Here is a 27,366-nt window from a genome sequence, read left to right on the forward strand (position 1 = left end):
CAAACATTTATAAACAATTAAAAGATTTGCACTGCCAATCCCTCACCCTGAACATTCTCTTCTGCAGGCTAAGCAGTCCCAGCCTTCTCAGCCTCTGCTCACAAGACAGATGCTACAGGCCCTCTAACTATCTTTGTGGTCCTATTCTGGATTTGTTCCAGCAGCACACATCATTTCCCACACAGAGGAGCTCAGCTGAACACAGCACTCCCCCCAGCTGCTCACCAGGGCTGCCAAGGGGAAAGGACCAGCTCTTGACACTTGCTGGTAATGCCCATGGCAGCCTTTTCCCCAAGGCTACAGGGCTGGCTCTTGTCGTGTGTACCAAGATGAGCAAGTCCTTTCCTCCAAGGTTGCTTTCAGCCAGTCAGCCACCATCATCTACTAGTGCCTGAGGTTATTCCAGTCTTCATACAGGACCGTTTCCTTTGTTTTTGTATTTGATGGGATTCCTGTAGGTCCTAAGATCTATCCAGCCTGTCTAAATTCCTTTGACAGCACATCGATCTCATGTATCAGCCTCTCCTGGTTTTGTACTGTCTGCAGACTTGCTCTGTGTGTGCTCCATGCAACCACCCAAATCATTAACAGGATGCTCAGCAGGACTGGATCCAGTATCAACCCTTGGGGTGCACCTCTAGGGACTGGCCTCCACCACTGGATTTTGTGCCAGTGATCACAATTTTGAGCCCAGTAGGGCAGCTGGTTTTCAGTCCACCCCTCTGCCCACTTCACTAGCCCCCACCTCATCATTCGTCTGTGAGGATGCTATGGTAGGCAGCATTGACAGCCTTACTGAAGACAAACAACAGTCACTGCTGCCCTCTTGTCCACCAAAGCAGTCCATCTCTTCCCAGAAGGCTGCCAGCTTGGTGAAGCATCATCATCTTCCCCCTATGAATCCACACCAAAGACTCCCAAGCATCTTCTGACATTGGCCAGCTCCATCTGCACACACGGGTGCATCCCATCAGATGCCACTTGCCTTTATCTGTCCAATTTGTTTAAATGTGCCCTAACCTGATCCTCCTCCTCTGAGGAAAAGTCTTCTTTGCTTCAGGCTTTCCTTCTGGTCTCTTAGCCATCAGAGACTGCTAAAAGCTGGACTAAGAAGTTAAGACCAAGGTGAAGAAGACATGCAGTATCACAGCTTATTCCATGACCTCTGTTACCACACCTCCAGTCCCTGTCAGCAGCACTTTTCTCCTAGTCTGCCTGTACCTACAGCAGCCTTTCCTACTGGTCTATGTCTCCCTCACCAGACCCAGCTCCAGGTGGGATTTGGCTTTCTTTTCTCCACCATGATATCCCTTCCAAAAGCCCAGCCTCTAATCCTGACCAGCTCTTTGCCCACTTCAGGCAGGGCTCCATGCATTCCCACTGTCCTGATACACAAAAGGGCTTCCCCTCCTTGCAATCTCAGCCTGTCTTAACCACATCCTACCCCACCATATGTCTGTGATCCCAGCCAGACTGTATCCCTGTAGCTGCACACAACTCCTCCCTTTACACTGCAGGCTTTTGTGTACCGGCACTTCAGAGAGGAACCCAAGAGAGATGATTTCCCAACCATCTGCCAGCTTTTATCACATGCTCATGGCAGATCATTTCTGTGACACTACTGTATTTTTCATTTCAAGTGACTTAGGTTTCACTAGAAAGTGATCCAGTTTGTTTATGTACCTCTAAGACAGTTAAAGAAGGCTGAAGTTAAGTATCACTTCTGCTTTCCTCAAGAACAATAACAATTTTGTACAACACAGCTTGTCAGTTTCTAAGAATAACTACTTTCATTTTCCAAATTATTACAATATCCTGTGCAACAGTACTCTGGCATCTGCTGAAATGCCATGTTCTACCATGGCATGTGTGTGTTCTACCCTGTAGTACTTTACAAACCATCTGCACCACTGTTACATACTGTTATTACAACTATGCTAGCACATTACTTTACTACAAGAATTCCTAGAGGCACCTTAATTAAAAATCACATATCTCACTGGACAATGCACTGTCACTTTCTACACCAGACTCAGCATAATATGCCACAAGAGAAAGTTTAATAATAAGAAGCAAAATCAACATAAATGGGAATAAAATTCAAAAATTAACAAAACACATGCACAGTTAGGCAATCTTGGAGTTATTTGGTTTGGGGGTTGGATGTCTGGGGTTTTTTTTCCCTAAATTAACAGCATCAGCAATAGTTCCCTCAGGGAAGCTTGGCAAGAGGCAGTGAAGCTTGTTACTCCATGTGCTACTGCAGGTGTAAGGCTGCAAAGTCCAGGCAGGAGAGGAGAGGGACCTCTGCTATAAATAGGAGGGAGAGAAATCCAGAAACTACTATGGCATCACCAGTTTCAGGGAAACACAAGTGTAACATAACTTGACAGAAGAGCACCACTATGAAGCCAGATCAGCATTGCAAATTACCATGCAAATGCAGATCTGAACTGCTGAGCCACAGCAGCACCTAACAGGAGCAGATCAGAGCTGTGACATAATAGATGGCAATGCACTGCTTTTAGCACATATCACTGGTGCTCCCCCTCCTCTTTTTTAATTTTAATAAAAACCTCTCAGGCTTCAAACAAGTTCTTGTTGCAAATGCAGGATGAACATAGTATAAAAATAGTCTGCTGTAGTGTTTCATCTGCGTTATTGCACAGAGCTCAGCTCAATTACACCAGCGTCTGGTCATAACTCAGTGAATGAATGCTTGCTGCAGAATAATCCGCCCTTCAAGTGGCCCTTCAGAGAGCAGAAATGAGCAGCAGTGATTAGCTGCTAAGTTCCTAAGTGGAGTAAGGCTGCTTTCAAATTGATTTGTGAAGACTTGCTAACTTGGCAGCAGTGCAACTCATTGAAGCTACAATTAGCAGCAGGTGCAGCAGGAAATGATACGGCTTAAGTGTGTTCAAAGGGACAAAGTTGGGTGCTGGCAAGGCCAAGAGAACAACCTAACTCAGTGTTTCCACATCATCACAAAAAGGGATATTCTGAATAAAAGAACTCTGTCAGTAAAAGAACTCTGTCAGGGATGTCAGTAACCTTCCTGATTTCCAGCTAATGATGGAAGAAGAGTGGTTTTCATTTTCACAGTACTATGCAAACACTGAGACTTCACGTTACTCTGAATGCATTGCTCACGAGTCTCACCTGAGCAGCACAACCATTTGTTTTAAGTCTTTCAAAACAACAGCCCTTAACAGCACAGCACTGAACCACTGGCTGCACATCACAGAGGAGATCTTCTAAAGCACATTAGCCCTTTACCACATGGAGTCACAACTGGGTGAAGATCACTTCTTTGGAGCATTCCTTTAGGTGAAAGCCACAAACCATTCCAATTTGAGAGCCCTGCACAACCCTATGGACACACAGATGCAAGGGCTGTGTAAAAACACCTTGTTTCTGGTGGTATGAGTACAATGAAAAGGAGGTTGATTGTGAAACACCGACTCAGGTATATAACCAGGCAAATTCGGGTATTTCAGGGGGGAACAGAAGAAAAGGAGAGCACAGTAATGGGACAATCCCATTACTTCTACAATTATCTTGCAGAAAGCACAAAGCCTCCCTGTGGCAGAGGCCTAAGCCTGGCCAGACTTGGTGCCACTTGTTCACAGTCAATTTTGTGTAATCTGGAATATCTGAGTTACTGCAATACTATCTTTGAATATTCCTCCAAGGACCCCACTAACAGCCCTGCTCTACTATCCTGTCCTTTCTGTTACCTCCCATATTACTACTGCCATACCTTCTTACTGTCTCCAGTTCTCATTAAACCCTCCCAGAATGCAATAACTATCAAAACTAACAGAAAATTACATAAGAAAAATAAAGCTGGATAGCTTTAATCCTTTTTATAAAACTCAGTTTACTTAAGAATTCAAAATAATTTGAAATCTTACTGTTCAGAAACAATTCTGGTAGGTTATTTCAGAGCTTCCCTGCACCAACTATCCTGCCTAATTTATTCATGAATTAAAAAATTCAAATTCACTCTTTTGCTAAAACTCTCCTTTAAATAGCTCTCTGGCTGCTCATCCCCTTTTAACGTTTCTAGAGAGCAAACAGGTCTGATCATTATTCTTCACTTTACTAGCTAAAAAAAATTAAAGCTCTTTCACAGTCATCTCTGGTATAACTGTCCTTTTGTCTCATCCTTCTAATTGCCATCTTTTGTACCAGTAGTCACTTGAGTTAATCTTCCCTCTTTCCTTTCACCCTTTAATGAGGGTGATCAAGTGTTACAACATTTAAGGAAAAATCTCAACAGTGTCTTAGTGCTCCCACTTCCCCACTCTTGTGTTACATCCAAGGACCCCACATGTACTGCAGCCATGTACCCAGACAAGACTGTCCGGTCTTTTGCCCTGAGTTCTGTGTAAGCTCAGTAAAAATTTGACAGGTTTTACTTACCTTGATTTTTAAGAGCCATCTTTGAATTTTCAACTACATTACTCTATTACCTCATTCACATTATTTTCACTTGGCACACCATGGAAAACATGGAGGTTTCCCAAGATTCTGTAAGCAGATCTGCATCTTTTGAGACCTTTCTCCTCCTTTCCTTTCTAGAGTACAAGTGTACTCCTCTCTTTTAATGAAAAATTTTGAGCTTTCTCCCTCATTCCTGAAAGGATTTTTGAACAGTGAACAATCAGCAACTTGTTTTTTAATCTATTGTTAAATTTACTCCTTTCACAATAAATTTACTCCTGATCCCACATGTAGTTATGTTATAATCAACTATACAAAAGAAATAACAGAAAACTGAAAAAACTAAATTTACATCACTTTTGAGAGAAAAAATATGCTAGAGCAAAAAAAAACAAAAAAGGTTTAACAAAGTACTGATGCCACATTCATTTTCCCTGAACTCAGTAAATAACACACTAAGCTGTGAGTTGCTGAAAAGATGTCCTGTCTTGCATGATTTTGATATTTGAGAAACATTGCTCACATTTTCACTTTAACAGTCGAAACTTTCAGAATGACTCTAGGTAGCTTTGGATGAGATGACCTCCTGAGAATCTTTCCAACCTGAATCACCACAAAACTGTTTTTATTTTCCCTCATTTACATATTGTTAAATTCCATTCTTTCTGCATTTTTACTTGTCATCTCACTTGCTGATTAACTATTCAGGAATGAATCCTGTAAAATCACAAGATTGCCAGGATGGGGAAAGTTACATCTAACAAAAATCAGCTTTGCCAGACTAATGACATGTTACTTCAAGAAATACAAACTTTTCTGAGTACTTCAGTCAGAACAGATTTTTCCCCTAACTTGAATGTTTGCCACATTTCCCCACCCAAGCTTCCCACCTCTGCCCTCCCCTGTAAAAAACAAATGGTCTATATAAGTGGACAATAAAGCTCTGACACTAGCAAACTAATTTAGTCCAAATCTGCAACATTCTCAGCAGTATCAGCTCTTTTCCTGCAGACTCGTGGTAAGTATTATAGGTATTACATTAATTAACGTGCAAAGTTTCCATCATAGCAACATTTTGTTTTTCCAATGTCATTTTAAAGATTTGTTGAGCAAACAGAGCACAGCAAAATAACACTTTTAAGACTATTGCCCATCACTCTAAGCACAGAACAGCTTTGAAGACTGAATGACAGTCCTCACTTGTTACCCCCTGCACAGCCACACTATGACAATCCACGCTCTGAGCAGCATGCACTCTAAAAGATAAATCCGCGAAGGTGAGAAGAAGGATGAGACATGCCAAGAGAAAAGTTCAGTAAGATGTCTGGTCAAATGCAAAGACACTGTAATCCCAGAGTACTGATTTATCTGCTGGACAACACAATCTTTCATTTTAAACTCTGACAATATGAGCTGTTATTAAGGCTTTAGGTATCAAAATTTCTGTCTGTTCTGCATTCTCAAAAACAGCTCAGCAAGCCATCTGACACTCAACTCAGTTTTACAGAAGCTAATGAGTATTTACAAAAGCACTGTTTAAATTTCTAGTGGAACAACCATGTTGCAGATTTACCATTCTTAAAGGAATATAGGCATTTTGGATGGTTTTTACAAGCAGGCAAATTTACACAAGTAGGAGTTATATATTTGCAATTTGGCACAACCTCCTTCCGTGGACAATGTTTCAACAGCCTTCCCACATTACAAACCAGAACAACAGAAAATGACCAAATAGGATGCTTGCAAACAAACCTTGGATTTGAACTTCATGATCTTGTACTTTGGTGAAATGGTGTCATTAAATTCCTTGAAAACACTCATTATAGTTACTGGAGTTTCTGTCTCTTTACCAGTAGATAGGTCAATTTCCTCAAAAACAGAAGAGAGGTTTTACAAATAAACAAAAATGTCAGCAGACATGACAATAAGTTGAATTTTACTTTGCTATTATGAATCATGTTATCTCTTTTTTTTAGAAAGAACTAATATGCAATCAGCCAAGAAATCCCAAATTTAGAAAATATTACTTGAAATAGAATGTTTAAAAAGCACTAAGTTCTCTAGTAACACTTCAAGCCCACTTTATTTACAAAGCAGCAAGCCTAAGGGTAAAAAATTGTCTGCCTTTGTTAGCTAGGGTCAGGGGAAGTCACAGGGCTCTACTCTGCAGCTCACATGTGATACAGTGTACACATTGTTTTTAACTTTATCACCTACATCAGACAACACTGGCTTCCAACAGCTTCCATAAACACTGCTAAACTCCTAACCTGCCATAAGCAGAATGAAAGGCACTTATGTTTGATGTGTTTAAAAGTCACACTTACTGTTTCACGTGGCAGCAGATAAACAGTTCTCTCAATATTTTTCACTGTCACACAACAGCTGACATAGGTGGTTGCAGATTCAATCCAAACTTTGCCAAACAAAAATACCACACCTAAGGGAGAAGGGCAAAGAATTCAATATGCAATTTTACAATTAATCATTTCTAATCTTCCTTGAAGCAGCTTAAAGGTGCTCTTGCATTGAAACACAACCATTGCTGTGTAAGGTCCTTGAACAACAAATCTTTCCAATGCATCAGCACGTTCTAAATTGTTGTAAACACCAGCTTTACAAACAGGCACCTGTATCATTCTTCCTGTCTCTACCTCCATTGCTATAGTAACACCTGGTATGTAAAATCCAAAATGGCATTTCACAGTCAGTCTCAAAATTCTGTTCTGATATTCCATTGCTGCCTATATTAGTTTGATAATCCCTGGAGAGAGGGAGGAAGGAGAGAGATGGCAGTGAAAGCTGAAGATTATGAGAATGCCTATGCTGTCAATCAATCCTCTAACATGTGTTATCTCCAGTTTTCCACTCTTCAGCTAGACCAGTACAGTTGACTCCTTTTCACTCCTTTTCCCTACACTTCAGTACCGTGAGATCAAAACTCCAATACCAATAAAACCTGTAGAAAAACATTCTGAAGACAACAACTAGAAGCTGATCAGCTTTCAAGTGACTATTTTTAACAAATGAGAACACCAAAAGATGCATGACATTCCTAGGAATCCTGGGTGCCAAAATAGCAGTTGTAACCAAGAGAGACACTCAGAAAGATTTTACAGAGCAGGACTAGTGGCAACTGACTTCACTGTGGACAATGTCCTTACAGTACATGCACATCTTTGAGCCCTGAGATCTTGGCAATAGAACAAAATGCTGCAAACTGCTAATCAAATTATGCCAAACTTAAAAATAACACAGTACCAAGTCACCCAACTGCCACAACTAGTTTGCAAATTACAAGTACAAGAAACTTCCAAGTACAACTCAGAAACCTGGCTTTACCAGGTTCCCTTCAAGCTCCAAATAATTTGGAATTTGATAATATGGATGAAACTCTTCCTACAGCATACTACTATTGATGAAAACAGAAATAACCATGCTGAGACTGTCTCAGAAACAGGGTTTCATGTACAGAATCTGCATTTCTCCTTGGCCTGGCAATGCACAAACAAGTCCTTGGTTAAGAGTTATAACTTCTCTTTGCCAGCAGATCTATCAGACATAAAGGCACCTTTCTTACTCCATTAGATCAAAGATAAATCAGTGAAGATGCACTAAGATGGATGACAGAGTCAACGTGACAGGCTATGAAAAATCATTTTCTGAGTGCTTGGAATAGATGTGAACAAGACTACTTTTGTCAAGGACAGAGAATGCTGCAGTTTTGAAGATGATTCGAGCAAGGATACAAGTTTCAGCTGCACAAAGTATCTTAAGAAATTTTAATACAGAGGCAATCTTGAAGATTTAGACAGTTTGAATAGAAGTATCGAGAAAGAGCTCCAATTGGAGCTCTAAGTGACAGGGAAGATGAAGTTCTTGTCCCCAGCAATCTTTTACTTTTTTGTTAAGGGATAAAAAAAACCCACCTGAGATAGGTTTGTATCATACAGAAAGATGAAACTGTGAGAGAGACCACAAAACAGTAACTGACTGCTTGAACAGCTCGAAATATTAAGAGCATGGAGTAGTTAATCTGTCAGTGGAGTACATATAAGCAGGGTACTCGAGTAGAAAGGATACATCAGCCAGTCAAAGATAGCAACCCAGGCAGCTTTTAATCCTAAGACAAACTTCTATCAACTCTAGCAAACTCTAGCACGGACAAATAAGTGGTCTTAATAACCAGACTTCATACAATTAGATTAATTTAGAATGGAAGGAACCTTTTGAGATCATCCAGTTGAACACTGGCACACACTATCATCTCCACAGACAGTATAGACAGTAAAAGCAGAACTAACTTCAAAGAGTTTTCAGAGACATTTCATGCAAAACAAAACAAAACAAAACAAAAAAAAAAAATCAACTGAGAGATATCAGGCCCTATCCCCTGCAAGACTATGAAAGAATAAAGAAAGAAAAAAAGAAAGAAAAAATACTAATAAAGCTTATAAATCAAAGCCTGTGAAAAGAAAGATCACGCTACCTAAATGAACCAAAAGGTAAGCAAAGTGAAGACACAGGGAAAATGTCTTGCAGAGGGTAAGAAAATAAGGGCAGGTTTTATTCGTTATTTCTTTAAAATGTTAATAGGATCACAATTCTTGAGTTCTCTGCCTAAGATCATAAAGGGAATTATGAAAAGAAAGCCTCCAAAAAATCATTAAGTTTGAAAGAGTCTTATGATTATGCTATAGTATTTACTCTTCAGGCAATGCATTTGACATCACAGCAAATGAGGCACAAACAAAGATCATGAACATGTTAAACAAAAAGCAATATCGAAATTTTCCCTTCTACATTACTAATTGAAAACAGGTGCAGTCTTTATTATTCAATCCTGAAAAAGTCATAATGAGAAAAGAACACTCCTTGCATGCGAGGAACAGAAATCCTTTCATAATTATGTTCCATTCAGCAATCACTGACTTAAAAGACAAAAAAATGGAAAAATAACAATAGCGGGTTCTTTACAAGTAGCAATTTTATATTAGAGCCATTGATTTCATCAAGATATCTATGATTATTACCACTCCCATCACCAAGCTGTTCAGCCCAGCAGAGTCTCATATTTTATAAGTTTGGCATCCCAACTCACAATAAAAGGTGTTAGCAAAGAAATGTATCTGACTCAATGCTTACAGCTTCAACTGAAAAAAACCTGCAACAACACGTGAAAGAACCTTCTGGTAAACACACATGAAGCACAAACTAGAAACCCAATATCCTAAAGCTGCTGATGGAATGAGGGGATAGATGGGAAGTGCTCAGAATACAAATTGTTTTGTCACAGCTGAGCTCAGAATGATGCAACTTGAAGACTACGAGAGCCAGCAATGTTAATTCAAAGACAATCTTCAAGATTTAGATAATTTGAATTAGGTGATAAGAAATACAAGACAGACCTTGTATTTTTCAGACCACCTTCCTCCCTTGAAAGACATACCCTTCCTTTGCATAAAATCATGCAACTGCTATAGTACAGGTTTTTTATTAATCCATGTGAATTTTGAGCTACTTTTCCAAAAACAAGAAAGCATGCTCAGTTGTTGCATCACTGAGCAAGAAATTAACAACTTCAGCTTGCTCCTAGAGCGTATAAAATTTTAAGAAAGACAATGGGTCACCAACACTGAACATTGCTAATAAGTCCCTTTTACTTTCCTACCTCTATCCTAGGCCAAGAGATGACATTTTTCCCCCAATCACAGTGCCCTGCTCTGCCTCTTCTGTACAGAGGTACAGAAATACAAGAGATTAACATCTTAGAGCACAGAGACACAGGGCAACTGGATGTAATTCAGTCAAGTTTGAAAAGTCCAATTTTCAAAAAAGAAAATCTGAACAAAAGGAATCAGATTAGCATTTTCTACCTTTAACTGAACAGTTACCTGGCTGACTGAACTGATCTTCATAAGCATCCAGCCAATAAAATCTGAAGACTTGATCATCACTTTCCCCATTCACAAGTGGAAGGAGATTGGGGTCCAGTTGAACTTCTGCTGTTACTAGATCAGCTTCATCCTCATCAATTCTGTCCCAACATGAGAGACCTGGGAGAGAACAACTTCTGCAGGTTTTGCAGAAGAACAAAAAAAACCAATTAAAATTGTGCCTTTGCTGTAATTACCATTTTGCTTTTTTCCAAGCCTATATTCTCACACATTTTGTTTCTCTTTCCACTACCAAGCAACATTCCCAACAGCTGGGTTTTCTCAGGTTTCTTCTGAAAAGAGGGATGGAATGACAAAGACAGAAACCTACATTTAAGTATGGGCCTTGATACACCACACACAGGCTTTGAAAATCTGTCACCTGCTATTTCAGCCTTGGTCAATTCAAGTCTTTACATATCATATATATCCATCCATCTATACAAGTTGCTTAGTGGGAACAAAGGATTATTTCAGCAAAACTACCTTTTCAGTCACTAGATGTTTAGGTCTTTTTCATCATTCAACTATTTTACAGTTTGAAGGATTTTATTATGGAAACATAAGATTCAAGCTTTTCCAAACAGTTTTAAAAAATCCAAAACCAGGGAAAAGGCCACCTTTTTTCCTGTTTCCAAAGATATAGCTGTTCACTATTACTTTTAGCAACAAAACTTTTACCTACATCTATTACAAAATACTTTCAGATTTAGAGTAAGTATTGTTAGAAATTCCTTGGTTTTGCTTACTGACATCAAAGTTCACTATTCAACACTTACATAGAATCAGCTCAGTGTGCTGAAATACATGTTGTCACATGCTAGATCCCAAAAACATCAAATCTTTTTCAATTAAGTAGCTATCAGCATGTTATTATTCTTAATGTAACTACAAAGAAAAAAGCATTGCATAGCATTATTATCATTCTGTCTATATCACAATTATGCCTTTGGCAAAGACAAATATGAAGCTAAATGTAAGGTTAATGGAAACTGAGAGCCTTCTTAGTGGAAGAAAAAAAAGAAGCAAAAGAGATTCTTACAAGACAGATGTCTCTTTCTTCTCTGACTCCAGCTGCTCTGTCTCTTTCTTCTCAATTTCATTGTCCCTTTTCAAGCTTTCACCTGTCTCAGGTATAGTTTCCACATGCTCTGCTTCCATAGGTTCATCAAAGTCCTCCTCATCAAAATCCATCATTCCCTGATCATCATCTGGAAATGCTGCAGGTAGAACTAAAGGTTTGAATGAAATTACACACTGCACACTATAGCAGTATGCAGAGATAGCACACTATAAGCATGACCATAATATATAGTAATGATAGCTTAAATATGATCCTTTGTTCTATCTAAACTAATAAAATTTAACAAGTGTTTTAAAACTACTAGACCATATTTAAAGAGCTTCCAGAATTGGGATTTAATTTACTTTTGATACCTTTAGTAGCTTTCTCTCCTACTGCCTTCACTATTCCCTCATTTTCTATAGGTTTTTGCACATGCTTGATGTCCTCATTTTCAGAGACTCTGACAGATTTTGCTGTATTATTGGGGTGTTTAGGATGAAATGAAGCTGGAGGAGGAGTTTCCTTTCTGACATGAGCAGGAGCTTTCTTTGATATAGGGGTGATTACCTGAAAAACATTTCCACCATGAGTTAAAAATAATCTTGTAAGAGCAAGGAAGAAAAAGATAAAAAACAAAATCTTTCACTAGCTATTTGCAGATCTAGTAACCGGGGATAGAGGAAAAATTCCACATATTTTGCACCACGATCCTCTCTTACTACATCTCCCCATTTTTTCCAATTGCTTCTAGTTTTGAACACAACTGTTGAGTAGCACTGGTGATTATTTTCAACATAAGAGTTGAAGTCACAGAAGGTTTCACCCATCAGATGTATCTACACCACTCCATTTTCCTTCTACAGACCATTACCAACTATCTCTTCATATTTCTAGCTATAAAGTCCTTTCCATTTACCAGAAATCCTAACAAAATGCTAGCCTTCCATCCTCAGCAGCCCATCCTCCTCTCACTCCAAAATCTTCCACTAGGGCAAACTTCTATCCATAGCAACAAATTTCCATTTGTTTTCCATTTCTGCAAACGATTGGTTTCTTATCCTTTTCCACACTGCTGCTTATTCACCTCCCTTGTGCTCTCCTCGCCACAAGGGTCTGTTCTCCTCTTTGGTAATAAACAGAGCAGAAATTCACCTTCATGTGATGCACTGAACATTGTAACAACAGTTTCACCTATCAAATGTACCAGCTATAAACTCCTATTATACTACAGACACAAAACTAATCGTACTGTTTCTGTGTTCACATGAAAAGCAATGCAGAAAAAAGCACAAAGTTACACTGTAACACTGCTATGGAACCTTAGGAGAAAGTCAACTTCCAGGAAGAGAAACAAAAGTCAACAGTATTCAAATCAGCAAAAACACAGATCAGCACTTATTAATAATGAGAACATTTTTCCCCCCCTTTACCTTAGGAGTTTGGGACTGTACAGAGAAAGGATTGAGCGGTACTCCAGCAGATCTTTTCCTTTTCAGCATTATAACTGGTGGTGGACTTAGCTGAACTGTCTGAATATTGAAAGAACAGAGAAAGTGACAAAAGGAAAAGTTTTTTAGTGTTTTCTTTTGCCTTGTTTAGTAACATTTTCCATCCAAGAGAACAAGGGACACCAATATTTTTGTCTGATGAAGAAAACACCTCCTGATACGAAACCCAGCCCCATAAAATAATGTTACCTGAGCAATCAGTCCATGAAGACACACATTAAATGTTTTGGGAGAGGAAACAATCTGAGAAAAACTGCCATCAGTAAATGAAACAGTTCTCAAACAGTGGGAAGTTCAATAGCTAACTGTGCCTTTATTGCACAAGTATCAGAATAATTTGTGCTGCTTTTCATGTCTGCTGAAGCAGTAGTATTGAAGATACATGCCTCATGAAAGGCTGAAGGGCTCTTTCAGTACTGTTCCACTAGAGGAAAACACATTTTCATTTATTTACATTTTATTGATTTACAGATATTTTATACTTGACCTTATCGACAGCTAATAACAACAGAAATTTTACAAAACAAACAAAAAACCAAAAATTCAGTAGCTAATTAATATTTAAGTAAATAGAAGTCATAGTGCAATTATTTTCTCTAATCAATGTTCCACAAATTTGACAGCATTAAATTGCATTTCTTTAATATTACCAGGGGGCAGGGGCAGTTATAGTCATGGGGGGTTTTACAGCCTCAATCAGACATCATAAGGAGGAGTAAAATAATAAGAGCACAAAATTAAGAGAAGAACTAAGGTTGTTTCCAACAGATTTTATTAACATACTTACTTCAGCACTAATATCTTGAAGAATATCCCCAAGTAAATCATCCTTAGACAGGTCCACTGTTTTCTGTAAGGCAAGATTAGCCAAACAGTTCTCAGTTATATGTGCACACCCAATCAGGAGAACAGCAGTAAATGACTAGAGGATTTCCACAAAACACACACAATGTTTTCAGAAATGCTCCAGACACAAGGGATCATAATAGAAGTTTGTCTCACTAGACACAAAAAAGTGAGTCTTTGGTTTACTCCACTCCCACAAAAACTGTGAACAAGTCAGAAATATTTAAATCCAAAAATGTAAAAACTTACATCTGTGTTTTTCTTCCCAGCACTGGCCATAAACATAGACTTAATTGTGTTTGGTTTTGACACCACAGATTTTTTCACATTCTTTTTATCGATTGTAGATGTTTTGCCACCTTTTCCTACCAAAACAAAAAATTAGAAATCATGCATTTTACATAAGAAAAGTTCAGTGTTTACAAGTCCAGTTATTAGCAGCAATAGGTGGCCAAGGTAGTCTGCTTTTTCTACCTTTACACTTCTGGCTGAAATGAAGCCTAGTCATCTTTCAGCTTTGTAGCACCTGTCATGCACACACAAAAAATGAAAAACCCTCTCATCACCCTGTCTTTCCTAATCATGCCAGAAATGCCTTTTGCATACTCCAGAAAAAGGACAAAGATACTTTACATGGAAGCATTTCCAGGGAATAAAAAATGAGTGTCCAAGCACCAGGCTTGTATTCTCGACATCAGACTCAGTTTCTCAGTTTGCCACCAGATTCCATAAAAAATGGGAAAATCATATGATCCTACATTCTTACAAGCATGTAAGTATTTTAGTGGTCAAGAGAAACCACACATCTTTTAGGCACTGGCTTTGAAAACCAAGACTCCTCCCAGATGCATTTTTTCTAGAAGTGTGTCCCCATTCCACAGAAGACTGAGCAGCAGTGCCCCAGGCGTGCTGAAGCAGTTAAAAGTGATGTGACCTCAATTTGTGAGCCCCCATCCTCTGCACCACTGGGGTGAATAAAATCCACAGGCACTGAATGACAGAATTTCAAATAATCTGTCATTTGGCCATATTTACCACATTTACTGATGGCAGGAAGTTGCCCATTTTGGGTACCTTTTAAAAGACCCTGGCAGACAGTCTCCATTGGTCACATGCAAGTGTGACAAGTGGTGCAAGTGGTCACATACCTTTCTTATTGGAAATAAGAGCATCATCATCCAGATCTTCATCAAAGATTTCCCTTCCATCTTCTACATAACCTATCCCATCTGTAGAAAAATTGTTAAAAAACTGTGGTTTAAATTCTGTCTTCTGATATTCCTGAATTTTTTACATATTAAACACTTTCCCCCCTTTTAATATAGAGCAAAACTTACAAGAGCAAGTATTAAAAACCACAGCACTCTCAGCTGTATCTTCTATTAGATTAAATATATTATTACATATTTAATTAGACATTATCAATAACAGTACTTTTTTTTTTGTAAAACTGTAACACTGATAACTGGAAATAAAATTTCAACAACAGGTCTTCATGGAAAAATATTTTCATTATCATACTAACAGACTACTATGAGAACAATCCCAGATTAATTTCCATTAAAAGAATGCCTTTCTCTTGTCTCCTAAAACAAATTTTAAGAATGTACTAACAATAACTTACCTCAAAGCATGAGCATTACGAAGCCTAATTGAATTATAACACTAGAACCAAAATAACTCTCTAAATTAACTTACCATCATCAACAATCCAGTCATCATCCTGGCGGTCTCTGACCATCTTGGAGTATTCATCCTCATCTATTTCATCATAAACACCCGTGAACTCCTCAACCTACAGTTAAGGTATATGAGGATTAACAGTTACCATACCATCAATACTGCAGATCGTCAGGCAGAATGTAAAAGTTCCTAAGAATGCATGCAGGGTTCCTACACTGTTCACAACTTTTGGCAGTGACAAAAGACAAGTTATCAGTTCTTAAAATTATCACAGTATACTGAAACTCAAAATCTGCTGAAGCACTGGCAGAGATTCCATTTGAAAGCTACTTGCTTTATTGCTCATTTCATTACCAAAAAAGTTTTAAAAAAATAAAAAACCTAGCAGTAAAAACTTGTGGCCTTGGCTCTAGTCTCAAACAGCAATCTGAGCTGAACGAAAAGGAAAGGGATTTGATGTACCCAAGCAGAGTGTTCACAGAAAATTTGCATGATAATGACCTAAGGACTTCTGGTTTCTTTACACTGATTCACCTCAAAGAGGAAGTCACTTCCTGTTGGCACCAAGATTGGACAATGTTACAGTATCAATGATACACTGCCAGATTTCAGTTCCACCACTTAAATTGTGGTCTATTTGTGGAAACACAGCTTATCAATATTAATGGATTTCAGTCATGTAAAGTTCAACATAATATGAAATTTTTTAAAAAAGTACTTCCTATTATAACATTAACTATGCAATTTTTAAAACTGGTCCTTCCCTGTAGCATAGTTGTCAAGCAATGGCAGTTAACAAAACTGGGTTCGTTTTGAAAACAGAAAGAAACAAATAAATTATATTAGAAAGCAGAAAGCTACAGCTACACTCAGAAAAACACACATTATTAAAAACACAAAAGCTGATCTGAAAAGGCTTATTTTGTTTCCTCTAACTTTGACATATCTATAAATGGTGATTAAGCTTCTCAGCTCACATTCACTTTTAATTAAGAAGAAAAGATGAGGAATTTTCACCTCATATTTTAATTTTTCCCCAGCTTTGGCTTTTTTCAGACGTTCAAGGGCTTCTTGTTGGCCTCTTCTATTCTTCCTCTCACGTCTAGAACGTGATGCTGCAAAACTTCCAGACTCACTCATACCTGTAATTAATTAAAAACAGGAGAAATTAGTTTAACAATGAGTGTTAGTTTTGGTACTTAAGCGTCAGTGATGCCTTAATAAATGACTGCAGTTTTGCTAAAAACCAAAACCTACTTGGCTAAAAGCACAGTCACAGATGGCTCTTCCTAAGCCAATTCTGGAATGATACTGAGGGCACGGCCTGACAGGGGGCACAAACAGCCCTCTCATGCCAGCTCACATTCAGCGTGAAGCTACCACCTACATTTCCAAAGCACCTCTCAAATCCCATCAGCCTTCCCCTGTAAGAGAACCCCCCACCACCCTTTCCTTGGGAATTTCCAGCTCCTTTTATTTTGCATGTCTCCATGACAACTCAGGAATACCAGACTTGGCGAAGGCCTACACTGCTACAAAGCAGCGATGTTTTCAGGCGCTTTCCAAAACGTTTGAGTGTGACCAGATTGAGACAAACTAGAAATCTGTTGACAGCTGACACCCCATTTCCTCTTCCACTTCCTTCCCTTCCAAATGCTCTCCCCAGCAAGAAGATGCTTTCTACTTCTCCAAATCTTTTTTTCTTTCTCTTAATTTGGGGGAGGAACACTTATCTGACCAGAGGGAACAAACGGACCCAATCCAAGTTCTAGCAGCAACCAAACAGCCCAGGGACAAGGCTGCAGGCTCAGGGTGAGGAGCTGCACACCCCGCGCAGGCGGAGGAGACCGGCCGGCCAGAGGAGCAGGGCACTTCCCTCCTGGGGGCAGCAGGACATCGGCTTGTGAACAGAGCTGCACCCCGGCAGCGCAGCCGAGAGAAGGCCGGATCTGCATTGCTAAGGGCTGGGGTGAAAGGGGCACTTGCACTGCCCGCTGCCCCGTGCGGGAGAACTGCAAAGACGGACCGCTCTGGGCGCGTTTATCTCCTGTCAATCCTCCGCCTTTACTGTCGCCAGCGCCTCAGGCAATGCGCTCCTCTGGGACAAGTGTGTTTCCAGCCCCAGCCGAGGCCACCCGCGCCCGCCCTTGCCCCCTGGGCTGAGACGCGACCGGGGAGAGCCGCCCCAGCCTGCGGGGCTCCATCGCCGGCGCGGGGCCGTGCGGCCCGAGCCCGTCCCCGGGCGGATCCCCCCGTTCCGCGCCCGCCCGGAGCGGGTCCCGCCGGTGGGGCAGCGCGGGCGCGGCCCCGCCGAGGCTCCCAGAGGACGCGGGACCCTCAAGCGGCGCTGTCCGCCCCCACCACGACCGAACGACCGACCGCCCGCCGCGCACGCGCGCTCCCGCGCCCGGTGCGCGCGCGCTCGCCCTCCCCAGCTCCACTGCCCGGTCGCCCCCCGCCTGACAGCGAAGCGCCGGCGCCTGCGAGGGACGGGGACAGGCAGGAGGACAAGGACAGGAGCCCCAGCCGCCCCGCCGCCCCCGGGTCTCACCGTCCCGGCCCCGAGCGCCGCTCTCAGCCATGGCGCTCGCGCCAAAGGCTCCTGAAAGTGGCGCGAGACGGGAGCCCCGCGCGCCGCCGTCGGGGCCGCAGCCAATCAGCGGGCGCGGGGGCGGGGCCGCCCCGGGCGCGGAGGGAGCGCGGCCCGCGGGAAGGGCCCGGCCGCGTCCCAACCCCCCCGCGGGGCCCGCGGAGGGAGCGGCGCTCGGGGCCTGGCGGAGCCGCTTCCTGCGGGAGGCCTGCACCGCCGGGCCGCGGCCCAGGCCTGCGCTGGGCCCGCTGCTGCGGCCCCGGCTTTGCAGGCGTTCTTTTGGCGCCAGGGCCCGCGGTATCCCGCGAGTCTGAAGGGTCTGAGCAGGGCTCCGTCTGCTGCAGGGGCCCATAGCCCCTACGGGTCCGGTGCCGCAGTTGGGGAAAAGCCATGTTTAAATGCTTTGTCATAAATATATCACGTTTGAATGTCACGTATAAAATACATCTCCTGAGCTGGGAGAAGGCTGTGGTCGATGCCAGTTGGATAAAGGCTGGAGCATGAGGGTGAAGAATCACCTGCAACAATGTTCTCAGCGGGAGAAACGGGGATTTCCCACACGGTTTGCATCGATCTGTAATCCCTGAAGGGCAAATAGTGATCATGCCTATTAACTTATGCAGGAGCCATGGTCTTCTTTTTGCATAATTAGGTATGATGCTCTATTACAAGTTTCAGGAACTTCTTCAGTAAATAACTAGTGTTTCAGAGCCTGGACAGCTTGGTGACAAAATGTGTTTTTATATATATATGTATGTGTGTGTGTGTATATATTTAGCATGCACATATAGTTGGGGTTTTTATATATATATATAAAAAATATTGGATGCCCTCCTATTTTCCAAACCCCTTTTCTTTTTTATTTTCTTCTTCATTACAAATGGGAAGAAGAAAAAAAAAGTAGATTCTGACTGGATTTCTGATATCTCAAGAGGCCAAGTGTGTGTAAGGCTCTGAGAAAAGACCCACCAGACCTTTGTTCATGCATACCCCTGACTTGGTCAGGGTGGGAAGGTGGGATATGTTTTTTTTCCTTTTGATGCTACAGAGATACCTTCACTCAAATTTGTCAAGAGTACTTACACAACAGCCTTCAGCTGAGAAGCAAGGACCGTGTCCAGAAAATTATATATTTCAGTTTCAAGCAAAGATGGGAAAAGGTTTAAAAAGCTTCAATTAACAGAACTGAAATGGTTCAAGTCCTCTCTTCTAAACATGTTCACATCTGTCTATGTGTGAATTCAGAAACCCAGGGAAACTGATGGGGTTCATGCTGTTTCACAACTTAACCTCGATATTTTGTCCAAAAACATCAGTGCTGGCCAGTCATTACTCAGAAAACCTACCACCATCATTTGTAGAATTTTGTGGAGAAGCATTTACTGCTCGTGAAAATATGCAGGCACTGACTCCAGCTTCTTGCAAAGGCAGGTGGCACCACAGGGCCCTCTCCTTAGAGCTGATATGTTGTTGCAGAAATGTGAACTAATATTATTTGGTCTGAATATACTGATTGTTTTCAACTATCTGAATATAATTTATATGGTTCTGAAAATGAAAATTACTTTCCTTCCTTCTCCACCAGGACTCCTTTGCATTAGTAAGAGAAATAAAAATCCTCCCAATCCTCCAAACTTGCATTCCCAAGTGCTAGTACAACATTATCCCACTGCTGGACCTAGTCTAGGTGGAAGCAGAAGAATGACCCCAGCCACCTGTGGCAGCTCCCTGGTGCCAAAAGACGCTGGACACTGACAGCCAGAGTGCCCATTGCCAGGGAGAGTGACACTCCTCTCAGCTGTACCTAGTTAACAGGCCAGCTTAGCTGTAGCAAATGTGCATCCTTGGAAACACTGACGGCCACAGGAAGAATGCCTGTCTGATCTGCTGTCCTGGTTTCCACCACAATCAAGCTAATTTTCTTCCTCGTAACTGGAACAGGGCTGCGCTTTGGATTCTGGCAATACTAATGCTGATAACACACCGATGTTTTGGTTGTCGTTGGGCAGTGTTTACACTAAGTCAAGGGTTTTTCAGCTTCTCACTCCACCCTGCCAGCAAGGAGGCTGCAGGGCACCAGGAGCTGGGAGGAGGCACAGCCAGGACAGCTGACCCCAGCTGATACTCCATACCATAAGATGTTGTGCCCAGTATATAAACTGGGGGGAAAACTGGCCAGAGGCCACTGCTCAAAACTGTTTGAGCATCAGTCAGTGGGTGGTGAGCAATTGCGCTGTGCATCACTTACTCTGTATATTCTAATTATTGTTGTTCTTCTTTTCTCTTCCCTTTTTCTCCTATTAAACTGTTTTTGTCTCAACCCCAATACTTTACTTTGGGTTTTTTCCCCCAATTCTCTCCCACATCCCACGCAGGGGGTGGGTGGAAGAGTGAGTGAGTGGCTGTGTGCTGTTTAGCTGCCTGCCAGCTTAAACCAACACACCTACACAAAACCTCTCCTTCACAGGAGTGTGGCACTATTTGCTTCACTTCTTTTTTTAAACATGTGCACAATCACCAAGAGTGATGTGGGGTTCAAAATCAGAAGGTACTCAATTTTTAAGCTACAATACATAAACATTTATAAACTAACAATATCTCTAAATTCTTCAGTTTGAGTAAAAATAGAATGCTAGTGCATCTCACATATATCTAGCCTTCACATGCTTTGGATTTTTGAATTGGCTGGACTTTATTGCTTTTGATTACAATTAAACAATACTCTTTGTCAGCTGTCATGTGAACAGTGGTATGTTTGTCATTCAGGTGATGCTGTGCTTTGAACACAGTGACACAGTTAATTTCCCAAACGGAAGTTGTTGCCATAGCTCCACTGTGGGACAGCGCAGATCAAACAAAAGACTTTTTCATGGATGCTCCTTCAATCCTGACATTCATCTCTGGCCATAACAAGAATGCATCTGTTTCCCACAGCACAGCATGACAAGCATATTTAAATGCTGCAGGGAGAAAAAAAATAAAAGGTGGGGGGAGCAAGGGATGGGCTTTGCTTTGGGAAGGAAAAATAACCCAGCAAGATTTGGGACTTCCTCTGCTAAAGGCTTTATCACAGCAGATTGCTTTGAGCTGATCTTTACCCTCCCTTTGGCCAACCATACAAGAACAACTTGGCATGACCTTTGCTCAGTTGTCTTTTAAGAACAAGAAGTGGGAATTTTAGTGGTCCAGAGCCAACAAGATCCCCTTGAGGCAAGTGTGATAGCTACAGTGAAAAGTGCAAGACAAGCATAGTAACGAAGATGGTAGGCAGCAAAAAACACAGTACAGAAGAAGAAGCTCAGGAAGCTCCAAGATTTCAACAAAAGGTGACAAAGATGTATTTTTTGTTTTGTTTTCTCAGAGCTGTAATTTAAATATGTAAGTTATTAATAGTAAATTCGGTAAACTCATTGCAAGTATTCCAAGATAATATGAACAGTAGTTTACATTAGCATAGGAAAGTACAAATGTAGTATCAAAATTAAGTGAAATTGACAAAATAATTACTGTATTGAACATTACTTTTTTTCTTCCTTTTAATGACTAGAATGTGCTGATTTGCTGCAAAAACAATAGGACAAAAAATTAAAACACACATTCAGACATTACACATTAAGCTTATGGTAGGCAATGCTTTTGATGATGGAAAAAAAATCTGTTAAAACTAAGAGTGGTAATATAAAAACAATGCCAGTAAATTGTGAATGACAGCAAAACAGCAAATTCACTTATACTATGTCTACCTCAAAATGCTTAAATGTTATTATATTACTTAGTTAAGTCTGTTAAGTACAGACTATCTTTGTGGAGAATGTGTGTGCATGCTACTCAAAATACGAGTGTATATGTTTTATGTGTATGTTTCCTACAAACATGAAGTATTTCATTATCTTACTTTTAATCTTTACATTGGTCTGAATTAATGCACATTATCACTAAATTAGATTAAAGTTTTTCCTTCTAATTTCATCCAGCTCTGACCACTTCTGCAGCTGCTTACTAAACTGTGCTATGCATGTGACATTTCAACAAGAATTATTGAACTGTTTGGGGTACTAAACTCCTAAACAAGTTATTAAAACTAGTTTTATAAATTAAAGCTAAAAGAAATCTCAAATTATTACTTTACATCTTTGCTTTCAAAACTCTTCACATATAGTTAATTGACAGAAGTATGAAAGAATAGATGCTTCTCCTTGTTTTTATCAATAATGATAATGCAGACATTTATGTTAAAAGGGTAAATTCCTTACTTAATAGGCCTCAAATGCCTTTTGTTCACTGCACAGCTCTTTTTAATTTCCTACCTGAGTTACTTGCTAACAAGAGGATGAAGAGAATAAAGTTGTTATTAGGATGTTAAGGCTCTGAAATAAAAATGTGAAATAGAAAAAAAACCACACTAATCTCCATTACAACAGAAAAAGTCTATGGAATGAACATTCAGAGACACTTCTATTCATTTTTAAACAAACACAATTCAATTCTGATTGCAGTTAAATTACTGTAAATCCTAGTAACTGGACCAGAATTGGTGAAATTATGCTAACTGGAATAGAGAACAGAATCTCATCACCTGCTTGCCTAATACAATATTCCTATTCAAGCCTAGAAGAAAAGTACAAAATATTATAATGTACATTAAATAAGGAAGACAAGTGAGAGCAAACTCACAGAAAATGAGCCCTCACATAATTATAATGTCTAAGAATTAAGTCTGATACCAATGGTATTCAAGAGCATACAGTTATTGCCACAGCATGAAAGTCTCTGTTTTAACTACTTTCAGCACTCTCTCTTTACAATTGCACAGAAATGAACAATTAATGTATAAGCAGAACATTATTGCAGAGAGGCTGTTACGTTTCAAGACCTGGCTGAAGATCAAATGTGCTTCCATGTGTGAATACTCTCAGCGTTCAGTATTTCAGATCCCTTGGGCAGAAGGGAGGACAGCATCATGAGATGCTACAGTCTTCTTGTAACCCTGACAGCTCTGGTGCTGGCCTGGTGCTGGGGAAGGCTGTGCTCACACTGTGGGGAAGCAGCAAGGGCCAAGTGCTGCCTGCAGCAGGGGAGCCTGGCAGGAAGCTGGGGCCTTTTCCCCCAGCCTGAGGACTGTGAGCAGGGCAGCCTGGAGATGGGAGTAGGGATCAGCTAGGACAAGTCCACAGTGATGACACTGGTCTCCAAAAAAACCAGAAACATGACTCGAGATCAGATCCAGTGATGATAGCCTGGGTCAGATGCAGCCCAGTGATCACCAGGCAAGTTGTAGAATGATCTAGGTTTGAAGGAACCTTAAAGGTGATCTAGTTCCCACCCTTGTGTCACAGGCAGGGACACCTTCCACTGGACCAGGTTGCTCAAAGCCCAATTCAGTCTGGCCTTGAACACTTCCACTGGGGACTCACAAACAAGTCCATTAAACAAGGCAGGTTCCAGGTCAGGCTAGGGAGCCAGGGGCATGGCTGTGGCTGAGCTGGATGGAGACAGCACTCCTACAGCTCAGCTCCAACAAGGAGCTCCAACAGCACAGGCCAGAACTCAGAGCCCATGAGCAGAGGACCCAAGTGAGGCTTGGTCAGGACTGTCAGTGCCCTCACAGCCTTGTCAGCAACTCCCATTCCCCACAAACAAGGTGTGTGTCCTCACACCTGAGAGCTCAGAACAGGAAAAGGGATTTAGCTGGTGCAGGTTGTCAGTGGATAACTTTATGTCCCTCAATGGCCTGGGAAGGGGCCACATCAGATAGACCTAGAGGGTGGCAGAAACCCTATAGACCAGCCCCTGGGGGCTGCCAGGTGTGTTCTGAGAGGAGGTTCACTCAGGAACTGGGGCTGGACAGGGGGCCAGTACAATGAGGACACCAAAGCCAGTCAAGCTGATGGCGCAGGAGGAATTGCAGAAGATCCCACAGAGCCATGGGCCAGGCCCCACTGTGCTCAACTCAGGACTTAGGAAGGCCTGATCTAGCTGTCAGGGTGTAGCAGGGGCAGCTGCTCCATGAGGACATGGAGACAATGACATGATAGGGCTGGTGGGGGTGGGGGACTTGACACCCAGGGCTGTGTCCCACAGACCCAGGCAGGGTGAGCTGTCAGACCCAGCCAAGAGTCCAGATCATCATATATAAGATTTTGGACCTGCCTCATCATTGCAGGCAAGGTAGAAACAAAAGTTTGGTCAGGCCTAGTGGTGGTGTCTCCTTGTGTGTCGCTATTCCAGTGCATCTGATCTTGCTTTCCAACACTAGCAAGTCACAAACTTTTAATTCCTTTCAAGTCCAGCTTTTGATTCTTCCTGTGGACACTAGCAGGAAAGTAACTGTGAATCTGAGAGAACAGGTCTTTCTAGTTAGGTTTGGTACTTGGTCTACCTTAGTTCAGGCAAAGTGGAAGAAGCTGTTACAGGAAGAGGCATTCAGATAATAACTAGTAAAAGCTATACTAGCTCCCAGATAGCCATTTTACAGTGCATAAAGTAGATGTTTTGCTTTAAATAGAGTGTGTGCCTTTACCCAGATTATGAAACTCTTCAGTTATTAAGTTTTCAGTACCCAAAATATTAATGTGAACCACTAGCAATCACTCAAATGCAACTTACAGTATGATTTCTTATGTTTCACTTGGCAGGTTTGCATTTGGAAGAGTATGGGCAAAAAGCTGTAAAGGCCCTTGCGTGAAACATTGACAAATGGAAAGATAAAGGTTGACAGGAACAGTGGAGAGGAAAAAAAAAGTATTGGAGACTTGTAATCCTGGAAAAGATAGCATGACAGAATACTGATGATCGGTCCAAGAAGTTTGAAATTGAGCTGGCGGTAAAGGAAGGCACCAGAGAGATTGAAAATGGATAGAAGTGAGTGCAATACAAATATGTTCAAGAAAGGTAGTCTTAGCTTTGTGTGGATTTAAGGAGATTGGAGTGCTTGTCTGGAAAGCCAGAAGAAGAGAAAAAGGGATAGAAGGCATAACGATGCAGTTTAAATGTAAATAGTAAAGAGATTTTTCTTAAATTCTATTTTATCTGCAACAATAAGAAGGAGGGCAGAGAATATGAATCATTCAGACAAAGTTTATATTGAAATATATAGAGAGATCTGTAGCATTCAGCATTGTATTTCTTGTATTTCTAGCAGTAAAGTTGCAGCTGTAGTCCTGTGTTTTCACCATTCTGTAAGAAATCTACAGAGAACCCAGAATAGAACAGGGAGGATAATGGAAAGATTATAACATATGACCTATGAGAAATTACTGCAGCTGGGACAGTTTAGTCTAGAAAAGTCAAGAGACGTGTAACAAAAGTACCAGCCTGCCTGCTGAATATCAGCTCTCTACTCCAAATCCTCAAACTATTGTTTCAAAATCTTAACCACAGTAGTCATACAAAAGCCAAGGAGAGTAAATCTGTTCGCTGTGTCCAGTAGCAAAAGCAAGCAGTGGCAGTAGTTTGCAGCAATGGAGGTACAGATAAGACATTCAGAAAAACTTGCTGGTAAGAGTGAACAATGTTAAGAGGGGATTAAATAGATAATTTGGGTTCTGGGAAGGGAAGGATTAACAGAGGTTAGCTAATCCAATTGCTTTCTAACCTCTGAGCATCCATCAGTAAAGTGTCACTGCTGAGAATCCCTCAACCTCCCCTAACATCATTTATTCAATAAGTAAAACCTTGATTATTGAAATTAGCAAGGACAATCTAATAACGGGACATTTCCCACACTAAGTGACCATCTCTCTGACTCGGGAAGAGTGAAATGAAGACAGACACCCTCTTTGTAAAACCCAACCATGATTTCTCACCGTTTTCTTCAGAAATGCTTATAAAAGTAGTTCATGAAAGAGCAAGAACACAAAGAACCTCTCCCAAAGTGGGTAGCCCCACTTATTCAAAACAGTGCTACAAAGCACAGATGAATGGCATCACCAAAGGCCACTATTTTCAAGAATTTGTGTATTTCAGATGATTTACATGTAAACTCTATCAGAATTAACATGACATTTTTAGTTAAACTCTTATATAAAGACTGACTAATTTGATCTTATACAAGTATCCTGAGAACATAGATTTTATTAAACATCACATCTTCACTAAAGAATTGAGGAAAGAACCAGGTATAAAATCACACTGTACCAAATACTATGTTTTTACTTTTCATAATTTATGGTCATTGCATATAGAAAAATTTTGTGGATTTAATCTGCATACATTTTATAAGACTATTTCATAAAAAATAAATATTTTTTATTTATTCTGACAAAAAGAGTATAGTTGTAAGCATTGTGCATTCCACTGGAATGATGAACTGCTCTTAAAAATTAATTAAAGCTACAGTATCAGCCAACATTATATGAAGGCAGCCAAGAGATTGGTGTTGAAGGCAATGAAAATCTATAGGGTGTAGTTTAATTCATACCTTTCATTCTCTACCCTTTTTTCCCCACCTACACAGGAGGGAAAAAAATATCAACCATTGTGGGGTTTTAATCTCATTCTATAAATATGTGATTTAACTAATTGATCATCGCAGCAATAAGGTATCTTTTTCTGCTATTTTTGACTATTAATTCTAGCATGTCTAGAATTAGCATGACATTGATAGATACATAAATACATGAATGCAGGGATTCATGCCTACATATATATATACATAGAAACACAGAATTTTAACAAATCTGCTCCAGACATAAACCACTCCTTTGTCTTACAAAGTCTTGCAGTTGACTTTATGAAGTCTTACAGTTAAAACCTTCAGTATCCAAAATATGTCCATTGAAGCAAAATTTATTAAAGCTCATGAGTTAACTATTCAGTAATTTATTCTGTTTTCTTTTAGATGCTTGTCTTTGAAGTCAAACGCTATTTAACCACACAGGTTTTTTTTGGTTTCCTGATGACTTTTGAACAGAAATTATGTGAGGGTCTGCTTGTCTTCATTTTGACTCAATTATAAGTAAGAAGACTTTTGCAGCCTCTCTCAGGCAAAGACCATTTTAAATGCACCTTCTGCTGTGCTAACTGGTGCTTGAGATCCATGAAGCTCAGAGAGGGATCATACTTTCCGTTTGAGAAATGAGAGGATTTAAATGTAATATCTGAACAGATTTTTAAAAATCTTTTATAATTAATTGTTGCACTTTGAGAACTGAAGTTCTGTATTAAAAAACCCCAAACCACTATGTATCAGGCAGAACCCTCCTAACAACTGAAGTTTTTCCCTGTTTGGTGCCTATTCAATTCAGACCTTGAAATTAGTGGTAGGAGGATTGGGATCATGGTTTCCTGACT

At 40.6% G+C, this 27,366-nt stretch overlaps 1 protein-coding gene across 1 annotated transcript in view; it reads right to left on the minus strand.

Moving 5' to 3' along the window:
* Nucleotides 1–18,077, minus strand: part of POLA1 (DNA polymerase alpha 1, catalytic subunit) — a 184,153-nt gene extending 166,076 nt beyond the window's left edge. The window contains 12 exon segments of the mRNA XM_084226424.1: nt 6,199–6,315; nt 6,774–6,886; nt 10,341–10,519; nt 11,425–11,614; nt 11,820–12,015; nt 12,879–12,977; nt 13,744–13,806; nt 14,052–14,167; nt 14,951–15,031; nt 15,501–15,597; nt 16,503–16,627; nt 18,037–18,077. Of these exon segments, the coding sequence (XP_084082550.1) occupies nt 6,199–6,315; nt 6,774–6,886; nt 10,341–10,519; nt 11,425–11,614; nt 11,820–12,015; nt 12,879–12,977; nt 13,744–13,806; nt 14,052–14,167; nt 14,951–15,031; nt 15,501–15,597; nt 16,503–16,627; nt 18,037–18,067 (1,407 nt within the window). The 5' untranslated portion in view covers nt 18,068–18,077.
* Nucleotides 18,078–27,366: the final 9,289 nt, after the last annotated feature.

Source organism: Fringilla coelebs (assembly GCF_963513975.1).
Source record: "Fringilla coelebs genome assembly, chromosome: 2".
NCBI classification, from domain to species: Eukaryota; Metazoa; Chordata; class Aves; order Passeriformes; family Fringillidae; genus Fringilla; species Fringilla coelebs.